The sequence below is a fragment of the Penicillium riverlandense genome (assembly GCF_028828495.1).
Source record: "Penicillium riverlandense strain IBT 135883 chromosome Unknown utg000003l_segment0_segment0, whole genome shotgun sequence".
NCBI classification, from domain to species: Eukaryota; Fungi; Ascomycota; class Eurotiomycetes; order Eurotiales; family Aspergillaceae; genus Penicillium; species Penicillium riverlandense.
Window position 1 is genome coordinate 3462319 of NW_026643196.1, and position 25347 is coordinate 3487665.

Consider the following 25347-nt stretch of genomic DNA (forward strand, 5'->3'; position numbering starts at 1 on the left):
AATAATTGACATTCACCTGATTATTTTACGCCATCCTCCCGTCATGTAAAAAACGGTCTCTATTCTTAGACAAGGGAGATCGACGACTAAGCCAAATACAGACTAGGGTGTTTCAGGATGGGGTTCGAGAATCAATTTGTGAGTGTACGAAGGGGAATCTGTTTTCGACTCCGACTGTAAGCCACTAGTAGCCAAGCACAAGTTGGAAGACAGAAAAATAAATGGACATAGTCGGTAGCGGTTCAGTCGACACGGTCTGCCAGGAACCCGAACCGTGGTTTGCGGGTAGATTTTAATCTCATGTAGTCGTTATGTCGTCAAGGGCCTCATGTCCCGTGTATACCCCAAAATGGTTTTTGAATACCCCTATCTTTCTGTTGGAGAGGAGGATACTGTCGAAGGTAAAAAGTTGCTTCAGATAGGTTTTGATCTTCTGCTTTACGCAGACTGTTCCTTCCGCTTGAGTCGCTCTGTCCGCTCCATGCGCCATCCGGCACCACAGCGCATCTCTACCATGAGAAGAGGCACCATGACGAGAGTGATCCCGGCGAGGAGGATGAAGGTCCACTCGGCTGTAATGGTGTCAATGATGGGCTGTACAGCTGCGACTCCGGCGGCTCCGACTTCGCAGCGCATTAGGTTGTTGACGGCGGTTGCGCTGGCGCTGGCGCCGGGGTAGAGGTCGATGACTAGGGCGCTGTTGATGGTGAAGATGGCGGTGGCGCAGTAGGCAATAATGTATTGGAGGATGACTGGGACGGCGAGGTTGGTTTGCAGGGAGAACCCGTAGAGGGCGGTGCATACGATAAAGATGGCTGTGATCCACCAAGTGTTGCGCATGCGGGCGTATTCGATGGGGAAGTCGGGGTGGGTTTTGGAGGTGATGCGGGTTTCGAGGGGGAGATTGTTGCGCAAGCAGTATTCGCGCTCTGTGACTTTGTGGTTGTAGTCCATCAGGTAGCCGACGGAGTATGATCCGGACATGCAGCCGAAGCCGTTGCCCAGGAAGGTCAGACCGACTTCCAGTGAGTTGAGTCCGTATTGGGACTCGAAGAGGGAGGATGTGGAGGATGTCACCATCGACCAGACTGTGTACACGATGGCACCGTAGAACAAGGTGATGAAGACGTCCTTCTCGGCCAGGAAGCCTAGAGGGGCTAGGACAGTCTTCCAGGTCACCGTCTTCTTTTCACCGGTCGGGATGGAGCCCTCCTTGGCGTCTTTTTGACCTGTGATACAGTAGATCCATGGCTTGTAGAAACCATAGAGAGGGACAGTGCCATTGCCGGCGACGGTACGGAGGGTTTCAGGAAGGAAGAACAGAATAGAGAAAAGGCTGATTCCAGCGGCGATGGTCAGGAACCAGAAAATGGACCTAAAGCCTAGGTATTGAGACAATATTCCACCAAACACAGGGCCAACGCCCTGGCCAAGCATACGCACTTTTACTCCGTTACTATAATAGATTGAGACCAATAAGTTTAGAAAAACTTACCTCCGCCAAAAATTCCAACCAAGCTTCCTCGCTCAGCTGACGTTGTGATGTCACCAATAACGCCAGCGCCTGTTCCAATCAGTAAAGGATTTCATACTTCAGGTGGGATGTGCATACCGATCGAGATAGTTGCCGAGCTACCGGCAGCTTGCAGGGCACGGAAAGCCATAAGCTCGCCATAGTTGGTTGACACAGCCAGTGCAATGTTTGCAACCATATAGACGATAAAAGTGCCGATGAAAATTCCACGACGGCCTATGGTGTCAGAGAATGCGCCCCAGATACTAGGAGCAAGACCTTGGGCAATCATGTATATGGTGACGGTCAACGTTGTAAGTGACATTGAGACGTTCAGGTCCTATTTGATTGTTAGTTCCGATGTTTGAATTCAAGTTATTGTTGAGCTGATGTTCAAAGTGCACGAACCTTTGAGATAACACCCAGGGCGGGGAAGTAGATGTTGGAGGATAGCGGAGAAAAGATGGCTGCAAGCGAGACAATGCAGACCATCTGCAATTTGCGGGTTCGAGTAAAGACATGATAGGGTGGTGGTGGCCGCATTTGGCTCTCGAGATTAATAGAGGCGGAAGACTGTGTTGGAAGGTCCTTTTCATCTGTTGTTGAAAGGCTAGGACTGGAATCGCAAGATCTTTCCGCGACGGCAGGGCCCTTAAGAAACTCTGGAGAATTTAATTGAGACATGATGAAAAACAAAATAGTTGAAAGATTGGCCTAGTGTTGCATAATAAGGCAATCATAAAGATATAGACAAGAAGAGGAAGCTTCAATCAGCCCGGGCAAAACGCTTGAATTCTGATACCGTGGACAATTGGGATGGACAGAGCCCATTTGTATTTCGATGTCAGGCCCCTGATAGCACCGATCCCAAATATCAAACGGGCTCATGCATCGAGAATCAAGGCCATGTGCTCCACTGTGGACTCGACCAAGGCGGCCACTCCGCCCCATCCCCTGGGTAGTAGACTGTGGCAAGGATCGGACAAAGACGGAAAGGCGTGTGCCGCTCACTCAGTGATAGATGGATCCTGATCTGCAGGAAAGAAATTTTAAGCTAAATCCCTTCCAAATGAATTATTTATCTCCGGCCATTCGGTGATAGCTTACGTATAGCTCCTAACCTCAATTGCTGGCCTCCCTGGCGTGCACAAGACGATATCACATTATTATTGGTCTCGAGCCAGGCAGACAGGGTTGTGGCGTAGGGGTATCCCCAGACCTTGATAAGCGCAGTTCGAATGCCACAAATGCCATTAACCTGTATCGAAACTGTGAAATTCCTCGGAGGGCAGGCACACGCGTTCCGACGTACATATGGCGAACGAAATGATGTATGATCTACGTAGCATGTGTACTACGCTATCAAGTTTCAGAAGGACTTACGAAAGAGAAATTCTTCGGTTGGATGTCATCGCGTTGGCCACCTTCTCTTTTTGTGCCGAGAGAGAGCTGAAACTCGGCAGACAAGAACCTGCATGATAACAGCGTCGGGAGACATGGAAAGCCAATGACAGACGAAAAGGCAAGGCTTGGTAAGGCTTGGCATGAGATGCGGTCGCACATGGTCAAGTAGCCACCGATGACAGGCTTTCGCACCCTTCTGAAATTTAGGTCGTTCCGAGCCGTCAAGCAAATGCCAAGCTTCATCGTCGAAAAGCAGCTGTGCCTAGGTAATTCACGTTTCAGGGGAAACGGTCTGCTCGATTCGCCAGCCTATTATGTGGACAGTCCCTTGAATAGGGAGTAGGGAGTGTTTCGGGCGGCTTGTTTTGTATAGGGGGGAGCTGCCCTTGCTCGGGCACAGAGATCCAGAACGCAATCGGGGGTCAGGAAAGGGAGACAGGGGGATGGTAGTCCAATGAGAATGCATTCTGGGGCCTCCATAAGCGTGCGAAGATCAATCCGCTACTAATGTGGCTGATGCATCTGCATTTCATCGAGTTCACACGTCATACGGTGGAGTTGGAAGGGAAGAAGAATGCAAGAATGCGAGTTAAATCAGCTCGGGTTAAGGTTTCGCGCTAGGCGGCATCGATCGACAAATTGAAAGTCTCGAAAACGTGCGCAATGGTGCCAATTCTGGACCGTCGATCATGACCCACCTGTCCCGTAAATCCCCCTTCTGCTGCTGCCTACTCTGCCCCCGAGGGTCGAGGGCCGAGGGTCCTTGGGCTCTCGACCTTAGCGTCCGCTCCTGCACCTTCCTCCAGTAGTGTCTCCGAACTATGGTCTGCACTCACGGCCACAGGGACTATGTACCCAAGCGCCCCCAATCACGACAGAGAAGCCAAGAAGTGACCGGACCGAAGCCCGGCCGGGTGACTTGTTCTTTCACCATCTCGGAGGACTCTTTGGCTCGACCTTGTAGGGCTGCCCAGGCTGGATCTTGATCCTTCCTTGGCTCTCAAATCCGTTAATCCTCCGTATCTGAATTTGAGCCGAATCCAGGCCTTCACCGACCTGAACCCTGTCCCCTACTCCGGCGTCCAGGATTCTTCGCTATCCCGCCCCGTAGCGCCGGGAGGAGAGCAGGACCCCAAGTCGGGTAGCCGAGTGCAACCCCTCTTCTTCACAGCATGTTAACCCGGGGTCCCGCTGTATCGGCCCAGAAATCACCGAGGTTGATCGGCACCCGGCCATCTCCACCTATATCAGTCTGGGCCCTTGGCCCTCGGCTTGGAGGGTTACATACATCGACGGCGAAATGCAGAGAACGTTTTTGGGATTCCATAATGGCCGTTGAACTATCGCACGTGGCCATTGTTGGCTCCACACGGGAAAGGTAAATGCATCCGTGCAGGTTTTCTCGTACGGTCTCCACCGATTCCCGGTCCTTGGCCCAGGTGGCTGGCCTGTCACAAAAAGTGGACAGCCCTCTCATAGTATCACGTATAGAATTCATAGAAGATAACTAATGGACAGTATATTTCTTCGAGAATCTTTTCCGAATTGGCATGTACTATAGACCTGTTACCTGTCTAGTTCCCCCTGGCCTGTCTTTTACATAGAGATTAGAAAAAAAATATGCAAGGAACGGTAGAGAATTTCTATAGAAGACTATTTCACCGTGAAAGACATGAATGTAACCCGGGCCGATTCGTGTCCTAGAACAAGAGTACTACCATCCACTATGAGCTCGGCATATTAATACATATCACAATGGTTGATGTCTGCTACCCTAGGATATGTCCTTCCTGCACGTGCACCATAAACTGGGCTAAAAGGCAACCCGAGGAATCGTGCTTGGGATGGGATCTACACGACGCCGACGTATTCCGACAGGCTGTGCCTTCGGGCAAAAATCAAAACGAGCTATTGTTTCAAAGAAATGAGGAATTGCGGATTCTTCAAATCGATTGACGATCGAATAGCCGACGGCAGTCGAATCGAAGGAAGTGAAGAGACATCATGAATTTTACGTCGGCGATGGCACACGAAAGTTTGAAACAAGAAAGTTGAGTCCGATTAGACTAAACCAGGACTGAAGCAAGATGTGAAGTCTACTCGGAAAAGGAATACACCCGCACCAACGTGGGTGAATGCTCGTATCTGAGTTCCTCAAGTCTTCGAGGCATTATCGGCGTCAATTAATTTAGTGGTCCAAGAGATGAAAAAGAATTGTACATTGGTCTAGAAGAAAAGATGTTCAGGCAGGTCTTAGCTCTCATGCTTCGAAGATGAAACTTGAATACCAGTCCCCAGCACCGCATAAACGTGCCTGATCGTCGCTCTCGGTCACCAGGATTGGGGGTGGGGAAGAACATAGGTTTTTACCCTGGACGCAAAGATGACTTTTACAACTTCATATCGTGAATCGACTCTCAAGTAGCAGGGGGCGGATTTGCGGCCATTCTGTGCCGTTCATATTTGTCTGGCAGTGGGCGTTGAAGATGGTGTAAATTACACCATCTTCCAGGGAGAGAGGAAGTATATTTTCAAATGTCATTTAAATTCCCAACCCGTATTGTTACAATACCGTCGTTGAATGCACAAGATTCCTCACGATCTCCTCCTGGCGTGTAACACTGAATTGGTAGCGGTCTAGACAATTAGGTCATGTACCGTCACGTGACTCGTGAACCTCGACGTCCATAGCAGTTTTAATTTCTTTCGTTCTTTCCTTCCTTCCTTTCCTTCCTCTCTCCAGTTTAGTTGTTTTCCGCTGAATACACTCTTTTCCATCAAGATAAGACCTGGCCCATCACATAGGGATTGTTAATGGACGACACGTCTGGAAACGGCATCTATCAGTTCAGCCTTGCCCACCAGCTATTCTTCACGGATGCGGACGGCCAGGAGACCGACCCAGACTCGGCAATTGCCGCAGCGCTAGAAGGGGACTGGAAGCGGCCGGAGCCCGACGCGGCGGCGCTTCTAGGCGATAAGTCGGCCGGGGCGTACGACCGATTCCTCGCGCTGTCCGCACTGGCTCGCTGGACCTCGCCAACCGGTTTACGAGGCTGTCTGCACGGTGGCGGAAGATCCCGATGCGCAACCCTGGCGGGTTATGTCGATCGATCGGCTGCACAGCCTGGACAACACCTTCGCGCTGCTCACCGAGTCCGTCGCGAGCAGCCGGAGCGAAGCCCAGGAGCGTGGCACCTTCGCAGAGCGGCTGACAGCGCTCGCGGCGCCGATCAGCATCGCCGACCGGATTTACTTCGAGCATAACCTCTCCCCCTTGTGCCTCTGTAACGAGGACATTGAGCAGTTACGCGGGCCGATCCAGGAGCTCATCAATGCGCTGAGACTGGTGGACAAGAGCGCTGCGGACGCGTACAAGGCGCGGCTGGGCGGCGGATCTTAGAGTAATAGCAAAGACCAGATCCAAGGTCCATCTCACATAAAAGGTTGCATTTTGGAGTCTGCTATATGGTGTATCCCCACTGCTTCTCGAGTATAGGCGTCATATCGCGAAGGAAGATTTCTGCTGTCTTGGGCCCGACACGTAAAGGTAACGGCTAGCGCCGAATAACTCCACCATAACTAGTTGCAACGATCCTATTGGCCCGCAATTATTCTAGATCTGTTCGGAAATTGCTTATTTGCCATGCGCTGCAATTGCAGCGCGTGGTGGGCGCACGCTTGTGCCAGATTAGCACCCAGTGCGGGTGCTTCACATTAGCCTACAGTAGCCGAAAGTTAGTCGCGCCTCCCGGACCCTCTTTTCCACCGAAATTAACTGAAGCTTAACCAAAGCTTGGCTCTCCGTTTATAGAACATTTATCATTTCCTTGACGGATCGCTAAATTATATCCATTTTTGCTCTAATGCTCGGCTCAATCACTGGATGCAAGCTTTTCCCCGAAAGATCGACAACGTAAATATACCGGCTGAGCTTAGCATCTGCTCCGTACCGAGGAAATCCAATCCCGTTACGCCGTCCGGGCAGGTGCGGATAGAAGCCAATCCGCCATCGAGATCGGACACATGTGTCGAGCACACTTCAAGCGGTTGCAACAAGTTTGAAAAGTATAAAGATGGGCTGGCAGGCCATCATGAATTTTCTAAGATCACTTGAACGTTGCCATCCAGCACCAGCAAAATGTTCTCCTTTACTAAGGTTGCCCTTTTGGCCCTTCCGTACCTGGCCTCCGCCCAGTACATCATCCCCGATGACAAGGTCCCTTTTCAGGGTGGTAACGTGCTCAAGGCCAACGACCCTTCGCTGAAGAACTTTACATTCACTTACAAGGTTCCGTTCGAGCCTGAGCAGTATGGAGGTTACTACACCTGGGCCGTCAACAACAACACCGTCGCCGGCTCCAACTTCACCGGTCCTCATATGAAGCCCGGCTACAATTACTTCCCCGAAGGTTCTCTCACCACCCACCCTTACTTCATCATCAACGAGGGTAACCCCAAGGCCATCAACGAGACCAGCATCTTCGGTAACCGCGATGATTCCCGTGTCCACGCCCGTGACTTCTGCGCCGACGGAGGCATGCGCAAGGACGGCGAGGGCAAGGTCAAGAAGATCCTTCACGTTATCTTCGAGAACGAGGTCTACAACTGGACCATGGCCTCCCCTTATTGGCAAATGCTCGCCACCAAGGGCAAATCTCTGACCAACTTCCATGCCATTACACACCCCTCGTTGCCCAACTACGCTGCTATTGTGGCTGGTGACTTCTTCGGCTTGGCCAATGAAGACTTCTACAACATCAACACCACCACCGTCTACGACCTGCTTGACGCCAAGAAATTGTCCTACGCCTCCTATAACGAGTGGTATAACCCTATTGAGACCCACCGTGGCCCCAACGACTGCAACAATTACATTACCAACGGCCCCTACGACAACACAAACCCCGATTGGTCCTCCCAAATCTACCGCCGTCTGGATGTCCCCGCTCTGCTCTTCAGCAGTTACACCACTAACTACGAGCGTTGCGCCAAGCTCTACGATGCTAACGTCACCTTTGCCGAGCACGTTAAGGTCCACACCTTGCCTGAGTACTCGTTCTACGTCCCTGACATGCTCCACAACTCCCACGATCCCGAGCCTAACAGCGTCTACATCGACCAGCCCACCACTGGTGCCATCTGGTTCAACTCGTGGCTCGACCTCTACCTGCCCGAGCTGGAGGCCCAAGGAACTCTGGTGGTTGCTACTTTTGACGAGGCCACCTGGCAGACTGATGATGACTCCAGCCCCAACAACGACAACCACATCGTGACTATGCTTTTCGGTGCAGGTGTCACCCCCAACACCGAGGATAACACCTATATCACCACCTATGGTCTTCTCCGTGGTGCCATCCAGAACTTCGGTCTCGGCTCTCTCGGCCGTAACGACACCAACGCCACCAACGGCAATCTGTACGAGCTGATCTATTAAGTGGCCCCTTAGCGTCTGCTGGCTGTGATAAGAAGACCTCCGTTCACATGTGCGTGTGCGTGTCGATATCTTGTAGATTTTGGAGATTATGGAATCGATGAGTTTGGACATTGGATTCTTTGGGGATATCCCATCTTTTTTTTTTTTTTTTTTTTTTTTTTTTTTTTTGGATAGACGCTAGATTTGGAAATTATGGGATTGATAAGTTTGAAGATCGTATTCTTAAGGGATATCCTATATTTTTTTCTGGATAATGTCGACTTGGGGGGTGGTAATTTACCATTAGGACTCATACAGTTCAGCGGATACCCGCCGCTACACTTATTTTGCATAGTAAATCGGGTCTCAGCGTGACAGAGGAGCTCCAGTGTAACAACACTAGTGCTCCACTAGAAAAAAGCCCTTCAACAGCGGTCATCACAACAGGTAATCCTCAGTCAACACTCTTTTGGAACCTCTGACCAATTACTAGACTGGACGCCCTTCCACCCTCTGTTCCAATTCGGACTGAATGCGGCCAATTTGCACATTCGAGTAATACAACAAAACGGCCAAAACCGTGGGCACGTGCGAAAGATCGAAAAATTCCTCGAAGCAACCACGATTGGAGGTTGGACGAATTTTTTCCGAATAGCATGACGAAGAAGTGATATCATATTGGCTCGGCCCGGAGGGTGTAATGTGGCTGCGACCTGCGTAATATACGTCGAGCTAAGGCCAGATCGGCAGGTGCATGTTCACACGAGAGCTGCGACACTAATTGCCTATATCAAATCCTGCATATTACCACGCCGACTAACGGTAGTATCAGACGCAGACTAGGCGTATGTACAGTTGCAGTGATGGCAACATTGGATTCGATGATTTTCAAACAGATGTGGCGCCGTCGGATTAATCTCCATCTAAAACGAGCTCAAGGAACATCTAGTTCTAACGCCTTTTAGCCGCATATGTTGAAACACAATTCAACTTTGCCAAATCCACCGGGTAAGCCTCTTCTCTCGCTCTCGCCTCCACCTCTCCCCGAACTTCCATTCAACCCATATGAGTGGCGTGAACAGGAACACTACACTCGTCACTATAAAGAAAGCTACCATCTCCTTTACGGCACCAATCAATGGCTGGATGACACTGACGCCAGCCGCGCCTAGTATACAGCGGCACAGGTTGTTGAGCGCCGTCGCGCTGGCAGGTCGGTCGGGGAAGCAGTCGATCAGCACTGTCGAGTTGATATTGAAGATGGCAGTCGCCGTGAATGAAATCAGGAACTGTAGGATGAGCGGGGCGGCTAGATTGGGACCGAAATAATGCCGCAAGTCGTTGAACTCGAAGCTTGGCCCGTACAGCGCTAGGGAAATCACAAGAACAATGCTAAAGAAGGGCATTATGCGTAAACGAGCTTTCACATAGGGAAAATCGCGTGAGTCAATATTGTCTTCGGGTGAAATGTCTCGTTCTGCCTTGTATTGGGCCTCGACAATCCTGAAGCTTTTGTCCAGGAGCCAGCCTGTGCTGAGCGAGCCACAGATGCAGCCAAGGCCATTTGGGAGGAAACATAGGCCAATTTGCCACTGGGTTAGGAAGGGGAAGCCGTGCAGCAGCATCGTTGTGGTGGAGGAGGTCACCATGCTCCATGCTGTGTATGCCACTGCGCCCCAGGCTAGGAGAGCTGCGATGTCCTTTTCAAAGATGTAGGTTAAGGGACTGCATGCTTTTTTTAAGGATATTGGTGTACGATGGTTCATTGAATGACTCGTTTCATGGCTTTCGGTCCCAACCATTGGGACTTTGAGTGTATAGATAAAGGGTTTGTAAAACCCTGAGAGTGGGGCGCTACCGTTGCCCGCTATGCTGCGCTGTGTCTCCGGCAGGAAGATCAGGAGGGCACCAAGGACGATTATGCTCAAGGTAAACAGGAGCCAGAATATGCTTCTGTAACCCCATGCACTATTTAGAACGCCTCCAATGATTGGTCCGATCGCCTGGCCTGTCATGCTATTTGAGGATCAGTGCTGTGATATTTCCCAAAGCACAAGTGGTATTTGATTTACTTACCGCACACCAGCGTTCGTCCCCATAAAGCTACCACGTTCTTGTGGGCAGGCAATATCAGCTATTACACCTGCACTAATGCTGATAGTCGCTGCAGACCCTGCTGCCTGCACGCCTCGCAGGGCCATCAGCATTGGGTAGCTTGAGGTGAAAGCAAGAGCTAGGTTGGCAGCCGTGTATATGGCGAGGCTTATCGTGAATGCGAGGCGGCGGCCCTTGGTATCCGACAATGCGCCGAAAAGCGAGGGAGCAATACCCTGGGCAACCATATAGACAGTGATGGTCAGGGCAACAATGGATGCACCAACTCCCAGATCAGAGGATATGGAGCCAATTGCTGGAAAGTAGATGTTCGAAGACAGAGGTGAAAAGGAGCCCGCCAGGGAAACGAGGATGACAAGATTCCATTTTTGCTTCTTGGATAAGATGTGATACGGCGGCTCCGAATCTTGAGAGGCGGATGACTCTGGCAATGGCCCCGTAGAGCTAGGTCGTAACATGTTTAGTTAATATCTGCCGGGCTGCTGGTAGAAGTGATGAGAGAGGTAAAAGAAGGAATTCTCAATCTTCCTTCGGAATCCCTCCTCAAAAAGTGAACGATACCATCTAAAATCTCTTTTTCCGGCAAAAGGATGCATGAGGCATGAGGCAGGGATGGTGTTTCTGCCCCTGTCAACCTGTCTCGTTTCACTGCAGATCAGCTTACGTGCACACGTAAGTGTTCCCGCACATCCCGTCCACAGAATCCGTGCTGTCCAGCTTCAAGGGCTCGGTTCGCCAATGAGTCCGGGTTGCATATGTAAGGGATCATTGCAACGCGAACCAAAATGTTCGGTTGCCCTTTCCACACCGAAGTTGCACCGCTGGCGAATGCCGGGCCGGCGCAGGGATTATCTCTCCCGCCTATTTTTGTTCGCATTCTTAACTCACACTGCTCGACCAATGGGTCCCCTTCCACGACGGTGTGTCGGCCTTATCGACGACTATTTTCGCTATCGAGTGGGCCGCTGAGCCCGGGAGAACCTAGGAAAGTCCAGTCCGAGGACATCCTCCGTATTGGAGTACGGGCCCGACGAACCGGATCCTGGTTCGCAGCCGCGAAAACCGAGCTTATCACCTCACAGGAAAAGAGCGAGTCGGGCAAGGGCCACGTGGTCATGAACGAGAAGACTATTAATCCGTGATCCACGGCCAAGCTGCTGGGCGTAATCTTCGACCAGGAGCTACAGTGGAAGGAGCACGTCCAGCAGGCCATCGAACGCACGACCAAAGTGAACGTCGCACTCAGCGGGCTGCGGCACCTGGGCCTTGAACAACGAGGATTTTACTCAAGATGGAAGAACATCCCAGGTACTACCAGGAATTTTTGGACGAATTTCGCAAGACAACGCGGACTTCTGGTGATGCTGATGTCCAACACATCATCCATGTTATGCAGTCGGGTCATCAACCAGTGAGATTCAGAATGCGGCCACTCACGTCCTTACGGAGAATCATTCTCCCCGGCCTGCTACCTGACTTGCGCAGAGCCACCGGATGGAAGAGTGTAGGGACTTGATGGTTGTCTGGGGCCGTCTTATCAGTCAAGCTCTTTCGTTCGGCGATCAGCCTCTATTTGGCTAAACTGAAGGCTGTTATGCTGGCTAGGATTACACTGATCAATCTGCTATTAATTCGATGACCAATAGTTTAGCCGTATATCTAGGATGTGTGTTGATTGATGATGTGTCGAGAGGACCCCTGTTGAAGGATATTTTTCTAGTGGAGCACTAGGGTTATTACACTGGAGCTCCTCTGTCTCATTGAGACCCGATTTACAATGCAAAACAAGTGGAACGGCGGCTATTCGCTGAACTGTATGACTTCTAACCACTCCTGAGGTCGACAGTTATACCTGTATGTATCTATAATACTAGGCCATGACCTACAGAACATCTAGAGAATACAACCATCGTACACGTGTTATAAGTCTCTGCGATCAATAAGTTAGGCGAGGCAAGATTGAGTCATGATGCGCGCTAGTGCCAGAGGTCGGGCCGCCCAGACGCGGCGCGCGCTGCGCTCATTTCGGGAATTCAACGCCTTGCTTAAAACTCCCCGAAAGGTGTGCAATGGCACTGACATACTCGGATATATACCCGAGATATCGTCTATGAAAGACCAAATATGCCGTTTTGATGGCGGTCGTGGCTCAGGGGGAGCCAGAGACCCGCATGCCAAGGACCTGGGATCGGTGATCACTAGGAAGAGCCGAAGAAGAAGCGGAGAGAGATGATGATGGTATTCCTAGTTTCCCGGAAGGGAAGGTCTATCTACAACGGCGGTGGGCGCTGACACCTCAGGCACCCACTCACCTTCTTCACGTTTCTCATCACAAGTTGTCTAAAGCCGGCCGTAACTGGTATAGTTTCGGTCGTGTGTGGGGCCTCTATCTGTGTTCTGGGCCCACTGACTGCTGTCAGACTCGCTGCCTTTGAATCTCTCCATCCCTCAAGGACTGCCACTGTGCTGCTTTTGGTTGCGCCAAGAAGTATATCTCAACCAGCTAAAGAAAAACAGTAGACCCAAGCCCACAACAAGCACACCGATCGAATATCCGATGATGACCGACTTGGACGCGTATGACCAGGAAAGAACGATGCCGCCATTAATGATGGCCAGGATGAAGACGACGTATCCGAAGTAGCGATGGATGGGACCGAACTTGGTCGGCGACTTGTGTCTTGTACAAAAGATGATGCCACAGTCCCATGCCCCATTGAGCGAGAATTGTGATCAAGATGATGACTCCGATGATCTGGTGTGCAGAGCCGTACTTCTGTGATTTGTCGTACATGGTGCTGAGAGTAGAAACCAATCATAATGCCGACAAGACCAATGACCGCAGCCAGATTTTGGTTAATCCAGTGCCAGCGGACACTTTTCGGGGCGATGCGGAGGAAGAGGACGCCGGTCGGCATGAGGAGGATAAGCGCCACGCATGCGCACAAGGCATGGATGATGCTCGGCTAGTTGCTGTCATTCGTAACTTCGTCATTGCTCAACGATGCGCCGACGGAGGTCGAGTAGGTACTGGGTAGTCTGCCGGAGCCACCCGTTGCGTGAGTCATGTCCACAATGAACGTTCCTAAAATGCATGAGCGCATGGACACAAGTGAGTTTTGTAACAGGGTGTAGGACGAACCTTATTCCGAGTGTCGTTCCATACCGGCTGACCTGGAGTTGCTCCGCAGCATTGCAGCCTGGCCACCAGTCGGACCGAGCCCAAAAATCCACGGCTGAGAAGTCGACTGGAGATCCAAAAATCCGGCTGACCCCTCGCCTGATCAACTAGTGCAGTTGGAGCATCGTGCGTTGACGGTCATCACATTTTTGGAGATACCCGTTCCGTCTAGAATATCAAGGGCAATAGTTGATGAATACACCGGCTCCTGTTTGCCCGAGGAAAGACGAGGACTCACAGTGACATCTGCGTTATTATACGTGAGGACGAGTCACCTGGGTAAAAGGGAGTCTTTGAGGACTCACTTGATCCATCAGCATTGGAGTAGATCACGATCATAAGCGAATCCGGCATCTGGCTGCCTGTTCCGACCGCAATCCAGGAGTAGCTGGTCGGGCCGGACAGGTGAAAGTAGAGATCGGTTGGTTCCCGAGGTCAAGCTTTCGGCAACCCCGACCTAGTGAACTTTGGCCCCGACAGGCGCGTTTCAGGTGTAGCCTAATTCGGTATAGAGACCCGTGGCTGAACGCCTCTGTATGCGGCTAGTCAAGAGGGTCAAGGCAGACATAATCCGGACTGCGGACAGCACTCGCCATCTTAGGAACCTTTGAAACCCTGGGGAATATCGAAGACTTGCGATAATTAAGCACTTCAATAGAACCCAGAGCATACTCTAGGGGAAGCTAAAGGTGCTTATATCTATAAGTGTGGTGACAGTTCTTGGCTTTCCGGTCGAATAAGGTGTCGAACCTGAGCGGCGGTAATTTATTACTGTAGGAGTTATGCAGTTCAGACGATACCCGCCGCTCCGTTTGTTTTGCATTGTAAATCGGGTCTCACCGAGGCAGAGGAGCTCCAGTGTATAACCCTAGTGCACCACTAGAAAAAGACCCTTCAACAGCGGTCCTCTCAACACATCTCAATCAATCAACACACTGTTTCAGACCCTCTGGCCAATTACTAGCCTGTGTGCCTTCCACATATTCCGACATAAGGAATTACTTATGATTTCACATACTTGGACATCGGAGCCCTGAGACTTCCCCCGCCCGGAACAAGACCCGAGGGAATTCACGTAGTCCTGTTCTTTATAGCCACGAGTGCCGCAAATTTTGTCCATTGTCGAGACGAGCACTTGTCAGTTGAGTGACACAGCGCTATTATTGGCTACTGTTGACTGTCCTATAAGGATCTACATTCTCTTTATGAAGACCTTCACGAAAATTAATTATCAAGTATAGCTAATTCCGCCAAACCAACGATCTCCTCAAACTTCTTTACTTGGCTCGGCAAGGCGATGCCCTTTATTTTTAAGAGATAACGCAGGCTCTTCTGACGAGGGCTTCGATGTCCCCAATGGCCGATTCTTTGTCTTCTGGCACTAGACCACTCACAACGCAATTCCTTTGGTCTGTTAGTCTTTTAATGCCTATAGGTATATCAAGGTTGTGGTGGGTCTTTGCTCTAATGGTCCTTCTTCTTTCGAGGTAAGAGTATAAAGATATGGATAGAAAGGTCAGAGCCCGCATTTATTACTGAATGAAAAGGGCTACCTAGAATTTCGATACAACAATCAAACTATCAGTCACGCCCTGGCAGGTTCAAGTAACGTTGTTTTGCATGTGCTAAATCCATGGTAAGGGATAGGAATCAAACTATTGTATTGGCCCAAGCTCCAGATCCTCATAGCCACTTGTGGTTGTCCGCACCTCCCTCATGGAATCCTCGTTTCTCCCAAAACCCGGGCTCCCAAATGGCACCCCAAAGGCTCCCCATGTTGGCCGCGGTGCCCAAGCCCATCCAGCGTAGCCGCAGGATTCTGCACCACGAGGCGAAACGTGGTACCATCGGAACCCAGCCCAGGCGAAAGCAATGCCGATAAGACTACCACCGATTATGTCCCAACCAGCATGCATATAGTCAGCATAACGAGTGGCACAGATGAAGAGAGCCACAGCTACTGGGGCGAGAACAAGTAAAAGGAGGTAAAGTGGTGGAGCTGCTGCCAAGGACCGGAATGGTGAAACCATGTTGACGTTGCCATCCCCCTGTCTTCTCGAGGGAGAGAGGCGAAACGGACCAGGAAACGTGAGCGCGAACTTTGCGCTAAGCCAGAGAGACAAGTAAAGCAATCCTGCCCAAGAAAATGATGAGTGTCCAGAGGGAAAGGCGGCAAACCCATCTTTCACAACACTGATATCCATGTTCCGGCAAATGCCAGTGTTGACCAGGATGGGCGCCGATGTCTTATTTAACCCAAGACCGCTAACCACGTAGGCGGCGATGTTGGAGAGGTCAGGATCGCATCGAGCAAGAAAGTCAGGACGAGGTTTTCCCACTACGTCCTTCAGACCAGAAGTGACCAGAAACGCTCCTGCCAGACTGAAGCCAAGGCCTAGCCAACCCGCATGCCATTCCCAGAGTCGACGGTGCCACAAGCTCCTTGTGTCGCCCTCACCCTGGCTTGATATTTGAATGGTAGACGAAGGAATCAGGAGACAAAGGATGAAGATGACAACAGCGGGTACGGCGCAAGCGACTATGCCGACGATAGTGATGGAAACGGTGTTCGCGACGAGTGGATAGGATATTGACGGATCATCGAGAGAAAATGCATGGTTGTACCCGGTAATCTTGTATAAGTAACCACCAACACCAGCGACGATACTTGATACCCAAAATTAGCAGATGATCGGGATTTTTGACTGGAGGTAATTGCACCGACATAATAATAATCCAGTCAAGCACGTAAGAAAAAGCCAAGCGTAAGGGGGATTTCCCGCCAGAAATTAAAGCAGGCTCAAAGTGACTCGGTTCATTTGCCATCGTGGATATACATAAATTTATCACAGTCACCAGATAGCTTCGGAGCTCTACACTCAGAAAGAGCAGACGAATTGAGACACGGAGATAAGTGTGTGGGCAGAAGAAGGATTTATCACCCCTAATTTCATAGCGCAAGTAGCACGTCTACCCACACCGCTTTTCAACGCTGAAAAGCCGTGGGGGGCCAGTTTGTTACGGTTATACGGTATATCCAAGTTTCAGATACGGTTTAAGCCACAAAATGAAAGGAAATAAATTATCAGGAAAAACAAAGGAAATGGAATAAAAAGACGTGGGAAAGTGTAGGATTAGTTTACCGAGAACCAAACTTTGTTCGAGAATATTCTTCGTCCCCTAAGACTCCTTAAAGGGGTTGGGGGGGGAGGGGGGTCTTATCCACCTTTGAAGGTGAGTTCGATCCATGATTCAAGGGCGCCAGATCGAGCAGATAGCACGCAATGACAGCAAACTGGATGAGTAGAAAGCTCATACAAGCTTTACGTCCTCTGGGCGTCCCGGAAGGGATCAGGGTCTTACAGAAAGGGGTCAACCTGAAGCGTGATAATTTACCACTACTGTAAAGATGAAGATGTCACTGGCGGCTCCGGATTGGTTCTGCTGGTCAAGTTTTCCGGGAAAATTGAGCTTAGCAGATCAACACGGGCAGTTTGCCGAACTCCGCACAGACCATGTATTAGCCCACATCACAGTCATTACCAGAAGACGGTGACTGGACGCCATTACGCCCTCTGTACCGCCCTGGGTTGAGGGTCAAGGCAGACGCTTTCCGGATTTGGACAGCACTCGTAAGCCTAGGAACCCTTTCTAGGGTTCTGTTCTGTAGAAGCAGGGATCAAACACTCATGATGATTAAGCACTCCATAGGAGGCGCGAGTGGAGTAGATATGCTTCCTAGGGGTTATACCCTTAACGCTTATGACGACCCTTGGCCCTCCAACTCATCAAGGCAGCCCCCATTTCCTCGCAATAAACTTCGGACGCTTGGGAGCTTCTACCGCCCGGGAGAAGCACAGAGAGAAATTCGCCCGATTTTTTTTCTTTACAGCGCCTTATGCTACCAATCCTGGCCATCCTCGATGCGAGCATTATCCAGCCGAGCAGCACGGTGCTGTTGCTGGGTTTGTTGATTATCATGTAAGAATTGTTTCTTCCCTCCCTAACACTTCCCAGGTTTCATGCTGTGCACAACTAATACCTCGGCTGAGCCAGTGGCATCTACAAGCTTCTTTACTTGGCCCAGCAAGCTGACAACGCTCTCTTTCGAGTGCACCCGGGGTCCCCCTCTCAGGGTTTCAATATCCTCGAAAATGAATTCTCGTTATTCTCACATTGGACGGCACACGATACAATTCCTGTCACCTGTTATTCGCACAACGCCCATGGACGTCGTATCTCATTGCAGTCCGCGATCTCTTCAGGCTGCATGAGCATTGAAATGACGCTTTTCCCTGCTGGAAATGATGTTTTGGTTGCACCAAACCCTGATATGCTGTCACAAGCAATAAACCTCCGGGGAGTTTACATTGGTCCTCTGCTAGAGATAATCCGAGAGCACAACACAAAGCTAGAAGGTCTACACTCTGGGGCAAACAAAAATGAGGATGACCTTCTTAGCGTGGAAATTGACCCTACACAAACCCTCGTGCTGCTGATGGACTTTGATGCTGACCCAGAGCGTATATGGTCTCAACTTCTTTCACATCTTAAGCCTCTTCGAGAAGCTGGCTATTTAACTTATTTTAATGGGTCAGAGGTTGTGCAAGGTCCAATCAAAATTGTTGCTACTGGAAATGTGCCGTTCTATCGCGTCTTAGAACGAAGCCCCTTTAGGGGTATATTCTACGATGCTCCACTCTTAGAACTCTCACCTCAGTCCTCGCACACTCCACCTCGAAACTCCGACTACAGCAAGCAAAATAGCTACTATGCTTCCGCCGATTTCCACAGAGCGATTGGAGATATTGATTTCAATGGATTCTCAGAGAGCTCAGAGAGCCAACTCTTCAATCTTCGTCAACAGGTGCAAATAGTCCATGAGCTCGGTCTTAAAATACGATATTGGGGTACGCCAAATTGGTCTCGTGAGTTGCGAAATTATGTCGCGTATACTAGATCGTGAAGGTGTAGATACCGTCACTATTGATGAATCATTTCACCAACCCCGAGCACGCTTAGAATGAAAGATTGACAAGATAAAGGTTCTCCTAAATACACACACTGAAAAGCCTACTTACCAACGACAATTGTAAAAAGAATACCTCTCCGAGCTTTCTATGCACTTGATCATACCGACTTTATCTTTTAATAAGTAGAATGAGAGTTAGGACGCAGTGAGTGACAGGTGTCCAAGGTCACGAATGACACCTCAAGACTGCATTTCGACAAGTCTGCGACGTGATGCTCGAGAATGGTCTTGACCTTGAAGGAGTTCTTTATCATCAAGAGCATAAATATCGGTATTGTTCGACGGTTTGTAGAAGACATTCGCCGCTTGGTTGAGAACGTAGAGAAAGCAATCCCTATCTATAAACTAGACTAGTCATAAGCTGCTTTGGCTCTGGATCACATGTGTCCAGGAGTTTTGTCGGATTATATTGGCAATATTAAATGACGTATTTTATATGCGAGTGGGCCCTTCGCATATAAAATTCTCCTGTATTTTCGATCGTTGCGTTGTATAAACAGACAGGTGTTCACTGGCACAATTTTACAATTGAAGCACGCAGAGAAAAGAGCTCAACGCGTTCTAGACAGGACTCCTAGTTTCCACACCTAATGGAGGTACTTATCGATAGACTTGGACTGAATATTGAACATAAGTGGGGCCAATTTGCAACTAAAAATGAGGGAGCTGGCAATCAGGGTACTGATTAGCTTACCGTCTGAACAGCGCATAGGACGTGAACAGTGCATGAATCTATGTTCAAGGCGGCCAGCTGAATTATTCAGCAAGCCTAATAGTAACAAAAGCATGTCATCTCATGCTGCTTTGAAAACTTTGGAGCCAGGATTACCGAGAGTCTTGTGAAGAACATCACAAAGGAAAATGAGCCCGCGATTGAAAATAAATAGACCAGCGGCAAGCCCTATTGCCCCCATGCTGAACCACGTCCACGGTCGATCCCCAATCCACATAAACACCTTCGCATCCGCTCGATGCCAAGTGCTACTTTCGAGGTCAGTAATGTATGGTGCTAATTCGGTTGCGTTGATGACCCCAACTGTCGGCGAGGGTAACGAGGGTTGCTTGAGTAGGTATTCCTTCAGCACCATCGTCAGGAACATAGGACCGGCGGAGATCATGATAGCGCAGTGTGGCTGCCATCGGGCCCAGACTCGGGTGATAGCGTGGAACACGGGTAATTGGGCAATCGCCGCTGAGTAGGCGGGATGGTTCGCAGAGGTGACCAAGAGGTCATTTGTGACACCCGTTGGATGGGTGGATTTAAAAAGTGCATAATGTTTTGCTATGCCTGATCCGAGTTTGTGAAGGGGCAGAGTTTCGTTGCACCAGGTATCCATGTCGAGGTAGATACCACCATAGTGATGCAAAACAAAATAGCGGATTGAGTCGGCTCGCTGGATAGGGAAAGCGTAGTTGTCCCAGGTCTCCACGAACCATGGGTAGTGATTGGTAAGGAAATCCCGAGCCGATGCATCAGTCCACAACTATCAAGAATAGTTAGTGGAATTCATAAGAAGAGGGTTCGTATATCATGTTATGTAGCCGTCGCAGGTTAACGACTCACACAATTTCATATAGATAGATATACCTTGTATTCAAAGTCCGCGTAAGCTTGCTTACAGCTCTTTTGCGACCGGACCCATTGATCTGGGATTGTATCCTTCGCAGTGGTTTGATGCAAGATGAGCGGTATATAACACGATTTGGCAGTGCAATTCCGATTATATAAGATATGAGAGCTAGGCAGAGCCACCCGAGGGCTGAAAAGCTCTTTATTTCTGCGCAGAAGAGTGATCAGAGGCTTGAGAGTGTGGAGTAGCAGTCCGATGATGGCTAGGTTTACCAAGAAGAGGAAAACTGTCTCCCTGCTTGGCCATGCGACCCATCGATTTGTGCGCCGCTGTCTCCGCCGAAGTCCTGACTCTGTTTTGAGGCGCTCTTCATCATGAATCTTTCCGTATTGGCCGTGAAGCGCTCGGGAGGCCAAGCGGTGGAAATTGATCCAAATTTTCATCGTACCGCATAGATATTAGTGCTCCGTAGGCCTGTGGTGCTATTGCGAGGGATTGCAAATGATCGGCATTAAGTACGGACGGCAGGTACGTGACGGGTGCGAGTATGGAGATAGAGCACGAAAATAAGTAGAACGTGGTTCAATACCGAGAAAATAGAAAGCACAAGCATTCTTGGCCGGCCTGAACTTTTGCATTTATCATTCAGTGTAGGCGTAATGTTGCCTAGGTCTAACGTGTCATCGCCGAGTCAGTGTTACACCGCATCTGTGATTTGCGGGAAGGTTTTCGAAGCCGTTTACGGTCCAAGAGAACCATCACGTGATTTGCGGACGTAATCCGGATACTTTCTTTGGCCTAGCGTCAAGAACCTTAAGTGAAAGCTCTGGTAAAGCTAAAATGATAACCCCTCCAACCATTGGAATCGTCTTATTACCCCCATGACAACGCCACCAAGAGTTCTAAGTAATACCGTTTGGTAGTTACCTACTATATCGCTTCGTCGTTACCAATATGTCCTTTACTAAAGATCACACTGATTGACGAGCATTTATAAGTTATTATACACATCATGTGTCGTGTCATCGTCCATCCTGCACTGAATAACTAGCGTGAACTTCGCCGACTTCAACAGCGAGATCTCCCAGTATCCCCTTGTCAGAAGGAATAGACACGGTCACTTCATAATTTTTGTCGTCAACGCTGGCCAAATGAAGCTGATTTCCAACCCTCTTCCAAGGCCCGTTCCAGTAAACGGACGTGATCCGACGCTCGTCGTGATAAAGATCTAGCATGCCCTCAACCCCCAATTTGTACGTCGCACTTCCACAGCACGACACCACTTGACTTTGACCATGTCGGATTGATATATTTTCGAGCTCTTCCAGGTTGGTGAGCTTAGGCGGGTCGCCTTCTTGGTACGCTTGGCCGCTACAATTCCCGACCAGTGAGTATCAGTCACGGCGATATACAAAGTTCAAGGGAGATTGTACCGGAGACAGGTGACATTCCTCAACACGATAGTGCCCTCCGCCAACTTATTGTGTATAGTCAGGGAAAGTCGCTGGGTCACTGGGTGACTCATTTGCCAGTCAGCTCCGCCGGGGGAAATATTTGCCGTTAATTCGACTGGATGTTTCTTCTGTTATAGAAAAAGCGCTTTGGCGGCGACAAGGATGTTCTAGTGGTGTATTTAACCCCTGCGAAGGACTTCTACGACCCAATTAACCAATCTTTTGAATATGCCAAACGTCTTTTGCTTAGGTTACGCGGCCGCCACAGGTTTACCAGGGCAAAGTTGAAAGCATCGAGCGATGACATACCGGGCCGATCTCATTGGTTGGCGGTTCGAGGCTCGCCTTTTGCGGTAAGCGGGGTCGAGCACCATGTGCGAAATACAAGCAATTGCCGCCAATAATACGTATACCTCTTGTAGCTCTGGTAATTGAAACCTTCCGAATCAGAAAAGCCACTGGTGGCAAACTCGCCCTAGGAGCTTCAGAACGAGTCAAACCCTCGTCATCTGGAGGTTTGTGGGGCAGTACCGGGGGTCTGCATAAGAGCCGCGTACGCTGCGCAAGGTAATCAGAAGTCTAGTCTTTCTGACTCACGTTGCTCGTACTGAAGAGGGTCCGTATCAGTGGATCAAATTCCGGTAAAGGTAACTGTGTAAGAGTAAGTGCAGCTAACGAACATCGAGTGGTCTTTCTGTCCATACTTCACCGCCCTGGCTGACAGGATTCAGTCACGTCGCCAGATCCCCCACTCCAAGAATTTGCCAAAACATTCTGTAGAGATTTGCAGTATTTTACAATGACTCAATGAGCGATAAATCCAATACGTTGAGAGACGCGATACAGCTAAGCAGGGGTTGTGTATAGAGGACCGCAATGGACCAGACTAGCGTAGTTTTGGGTACGGGCCGAGAAACAATCGCTGCTAGACCAAAGGAGAATCTGTTTTCGACTATCTGTAGTCCCAGAACCACAGTGGTTTCGAAACCATAGTCTTGAGCCCAGCTCAATAGGCGAAGACATATTGGTAAAAGTGCCATGAGGATTGCCATGCAAAGAGCCGGCAAAACGCCCTGCATAGCAGATAAAACCGACTCTAGTAACGTGCCCATCCATGATAGCCATGGAAATGCACCTTCGATATATGCTAACTGCGAAGGCAGACCTGTGAAAGCGACGGGTAATGCCCAACTGATGACCATGACGCAAATTATGGCAATGACGCCGGAGGTGCGCACGTAGTATTCCTACCATTTGATGGACATGTTGCTCCATATGATGTTACGATTGAAATCCTATGCATGGGTCGCTGGCATGGTGGCTTACAATTCGACAAATATCTACCGCATCTGAGAACAACCGATAATTGGGCAATTAGCAGAAGAGGGATCACATTCAACAAAAATAAGATTCTCCACCGCATGCCTCATAGTCATGTGCGTATGTCCCTGGCCTAGTGCCTTATAGTTCGACAAATATCTACCGTATCTGGAATCTAACTAAGGAATGTGGCAGATGCTACTACGCGGTATCTGACAGTCATATGCATGTTCGCTAGCATTGCTTAAGGGTTTAATCTACCGTAGTTAAACTTTCGTCTGTCTTCGACGACTCCTTTTTATAGCGGTTGCAGATCTTCCCTTTTTTATTAGTATAAAATAGCTACTAAACCTAAAGGGGACAGAAACAGCTATCGTTCCTTTTTACGCTAAAAATCAAGTGGATTAGTTTTGGGCTTAAATGGTAGGAACAAACAGCGCTCTTCTCCGAGGCGTCGTGAAATTCTTGCAAAGTATGAAATACAATCTTTCCCTTTGTACTAGACACCTCTTTTCTCATCCTAGGCTTAATTACCCCCTGTTCACATTTTTTGAATGATAGGCAAGAAACAAATGATGTTTATTCCTTGATTCCGGCCCACTCTGTCGATTGTTAAGAACCACGACCAGGGGGCCAAAGCGTACCTACTATGCCGGTTGTTGCGGCCTAGAACATAGGCAATGCGTTACAGCTTCTAGGCAAGAAGCGGGGTATTGCCCCCAAAAGAATCTTAGGCTTCGATTTGCAAAGCATGATCGCTATGTTATCTGCACCTGGCCTTGTATGGTAAATGCACTCTGTACTATACAGAATAATGCATGCGGCCGCAGATTTTGCATGTGCATGTTCTTCCTAATATGGTCATAACCACGTTTTGTGCTTGAGCCAATCACGTTACCGGGCTCAATAGACCATACACCGTTTGACAAAACTCCTACTTACCCCAAAAAAAGATTTGCCCTCTAGCGTAGCATCTCACCAAATAATGCCTAAACCATTGCTTCCGATAAGCGTGCCGGTAATGGACATACCTTAGTAGTTCTGTTAAGTGGTGGGCCCACCAAGGAATCCTAATCCGCGTTGGTTGGTTCGCGGGATCTGACAGCCTTCCGCGTCTCTAGAAATTTGACACGTCCCAGTCCCTTCGGTCGTACAGGACACGTCAGTCATGCTTCAAAGGAGGTCCCGTGGCATCCCTTGGTATGTTCTCTTCGGTCTGGAGCCCAATAGCAGTGTAGTAGGCCTCGGCGCTTAAGGGGCGTGCCGTTCTTCTCCCGATGGCCCAGCGATATTCGAAATCAGATATACCAACATCCCCACACGGATTAATTCCCGAACCCTAACCTGAAACACGCACCGAGAGTGCCTTTTTCCTATTAGGTCTAGCCAATAGTAGGGGCCTAGGTGGCACGAAGACAAATCGCATCGCATCAAATTATAGACGCTACGCTAGATTGGTTTCCGACTAGAAGACTCCTATTTAGCATCAAGCTGTGCGTCTCGCTCATCGAATATCCTTCTTGTTACAGATGATTTACTGTACCTCGTCTCTCCCCTTTCCGTCGAGCGGTCGGAGAGTCTTAGTCGTCTTTATAGTTAAAACAAATACTCAATCTCAGTTCCTTGCCTTGGCAGAACAGATTCGACCACTTCTAGAGCTGTTTATCGACGACAGTCTAATTGATATCGGTCTTATAGAACCGTTTGGTCAGAGCACGCTACGAACGATCCCTTATAGACACGACAAACGCTGTGACATTAGCCCTCACCCTTTGGTTGCGGGAGACCTTACATCGAAGGACATCCTATACTTTGTTTTCTAGAAACAGCCGCCAGTGGGCGCTTAGAGCCAGAACGAGGTCTTCCTCTGTGTCCTTTTATACAACCCTTTTGTTGGTTTTATACACCCCATCCTATGAGGTAGTGGATACTAGTTGGCGGGTATTCCGTCGTAGACTCTATTTTCTTTCCACTCAGACAACTAAAGTAGCTTGAGAGTATTTATTCGCGATTGGCTTACGGTCTCATTGCCATTCTCAGCCACATAGGAAGGGGAGGGACTATAAATGGATCGCGTGTTGTGGGGGCTGCTAAAGAATCCTGGGCTTGGGTCGTACTAGGAGTTCTGTTCCTATGGATCGAGCTCTTCGGGCTGAGAGATGGAATCGACATGATATGGACTTTGAGTCATTTCTAGATCCAGTCTCAGCCCTTGAGAGCTCATGTCAGCTTATTTGGGAATACCGGCGTTTGACAGACACCAGTAACGAATGAAAATCACAAACGGGGAGATACTGTAATCCATGGAAATAAAGACGCGCGATCTCCTACCAAAGTTATA

General features: G+C 49.5%; 8 protein-coding genes across 8 annotated transcripts; 3 read left to right on the forward strand and 5 right to left on the reverse strand.

Moving 5' to 3' along the window:
• Positions 1–438: 438 nt before the first annotated feature.
• On the reverse strand, positions 439–2227 carry N7474_005027 (uncharacterized protein; the record flags this gene model as incomplete). The annotated part of the gene is made up of 4 exons (XM_057196442.1): positions 439–1442; positions 1496–1564; positions 1613–1853; positions 1922–2227. Coding segments are annotated over 4 exons (1620 nt in total), but the record flags the coding sequence as incomplete, so codon positions are not given.
• A 3504-nt stretch (positions 2228–5731) lies between these two features.
• N7474_005028 (uncharacterized protein) lies at positions 5732–6184 on the forward strand (the record flags this gene model as incomplete). Its single annotated transcript, XM_057196443.1, has 1 exon — positions 5732–6184. One exon carries the CDS (start codon positions 5732–5734, stop codon positions 6182–6184), a length of 453 nt encoding a protein of 150 aa, XP_057053839.1.
• Positions 6185–7058: 874 nt separating this feature from the next.
• On the forward strand, positions 7059–8354 carry N7474_005029 (uncharacterized protein; the record flags this gene model as incomplete). The annotated part of the gene is made up of 1 exon (XM_057196444.1): positions 7059–8354. One exon carries the CDS (start codon positions 7059–7061, stop codon positions 8352–8354), a length of 1296 nt encoding a protein of 431 aa, XP_057053840.1.
• Positions 8355–9319: 965 nt separating this feature from the next.
• N7474_005030 (uncharacterized protein) lies at positions 9320–10906 on the reverse strand (the record flags this gene model as incomplete). The annotated part of the gene is made up of 2 exons (XM_057196445.1): positions 9320–10349; positions 10410–10906. The coding sequence occupies 2 exons, from the start codon at positions 10904–10906 to the stop codon at positions 9320–9322; spliced, it is 1527 nt and encodes a 508-aa protein (XP_057053841.1).
• Positions 10907–12896: 1990 nt separating this feature from the next.
• N7474_005031 (uncharacterized protein) lies at positions 12897–13366 on the reverse strand (the record flags this gene model as incomplete). The annotated part of the gene is given in 3 exon segments (XM_057196446.1): positions 12897–13109; positions 13123–13224; positions 13241–13366. The coding sequence occupies 3 exon segments, from the start codon at positions 13364–13366 to the stop codon at positions 12897–12899; spliced, it is 441 nt and encodes a 146-aa protein (XP_057053842.1).
• A 1918-nt stretch (positions 13367–15284) lies between these two features.
• On the reverse strand, positions 15285–16455 carry N7474_005032 (phosphatase PAP2 family protein; the record flags this gene model as incomplete). The annotated part of the gene is made up of 2 exons (XM_057196447.1): positions 15285–16296; positions 16355–16455. The coding sequence occupies 2 exons, from the start codon at positions 16453–16455 to the stop codon at positions 15285–15287; spliced, it is 1113 nt and encodes a 370-aa protein (XP_057053843.1).
• Positions 16456–17527: 1072 nt separating this feature from the next.
• Positions 17528–18595, forward strand: N7474_005033 (uncharacterized protein; the record flags this gene model as incomplete). Its single annotated transcript, XM_057196448.1, has 2 exons — positions 17528–17610; positions 17686–18595. The coding sequence occupies 2 exons, from the start codon at positions 17528–17530 to the stop codon at positions 18593–18595; spliced, it is 993 nt and encodes a 330-aa protein (XP_057053844.1).
• Positions 18596–19455: 860 nt separating this feature from the next.
• Positions 19456–20675, reverse strand: N7474_005034 (glycosyltransferase family 32 protein; the record flags this gene model as incomplete). The annotated part of the gene is made up of 2 exons (XM_057196449.1): positions 19456–20145; positions 20505–20675. 2 exons carry the CDS (start codon positions 20673–20675, stop codon positions 19456–19458), a joined length of 861 nt encoding a protein of 286 aa, XP_057053845.1.
• Positions 20676–25347: the final 4672 nt, after the last annotated feature.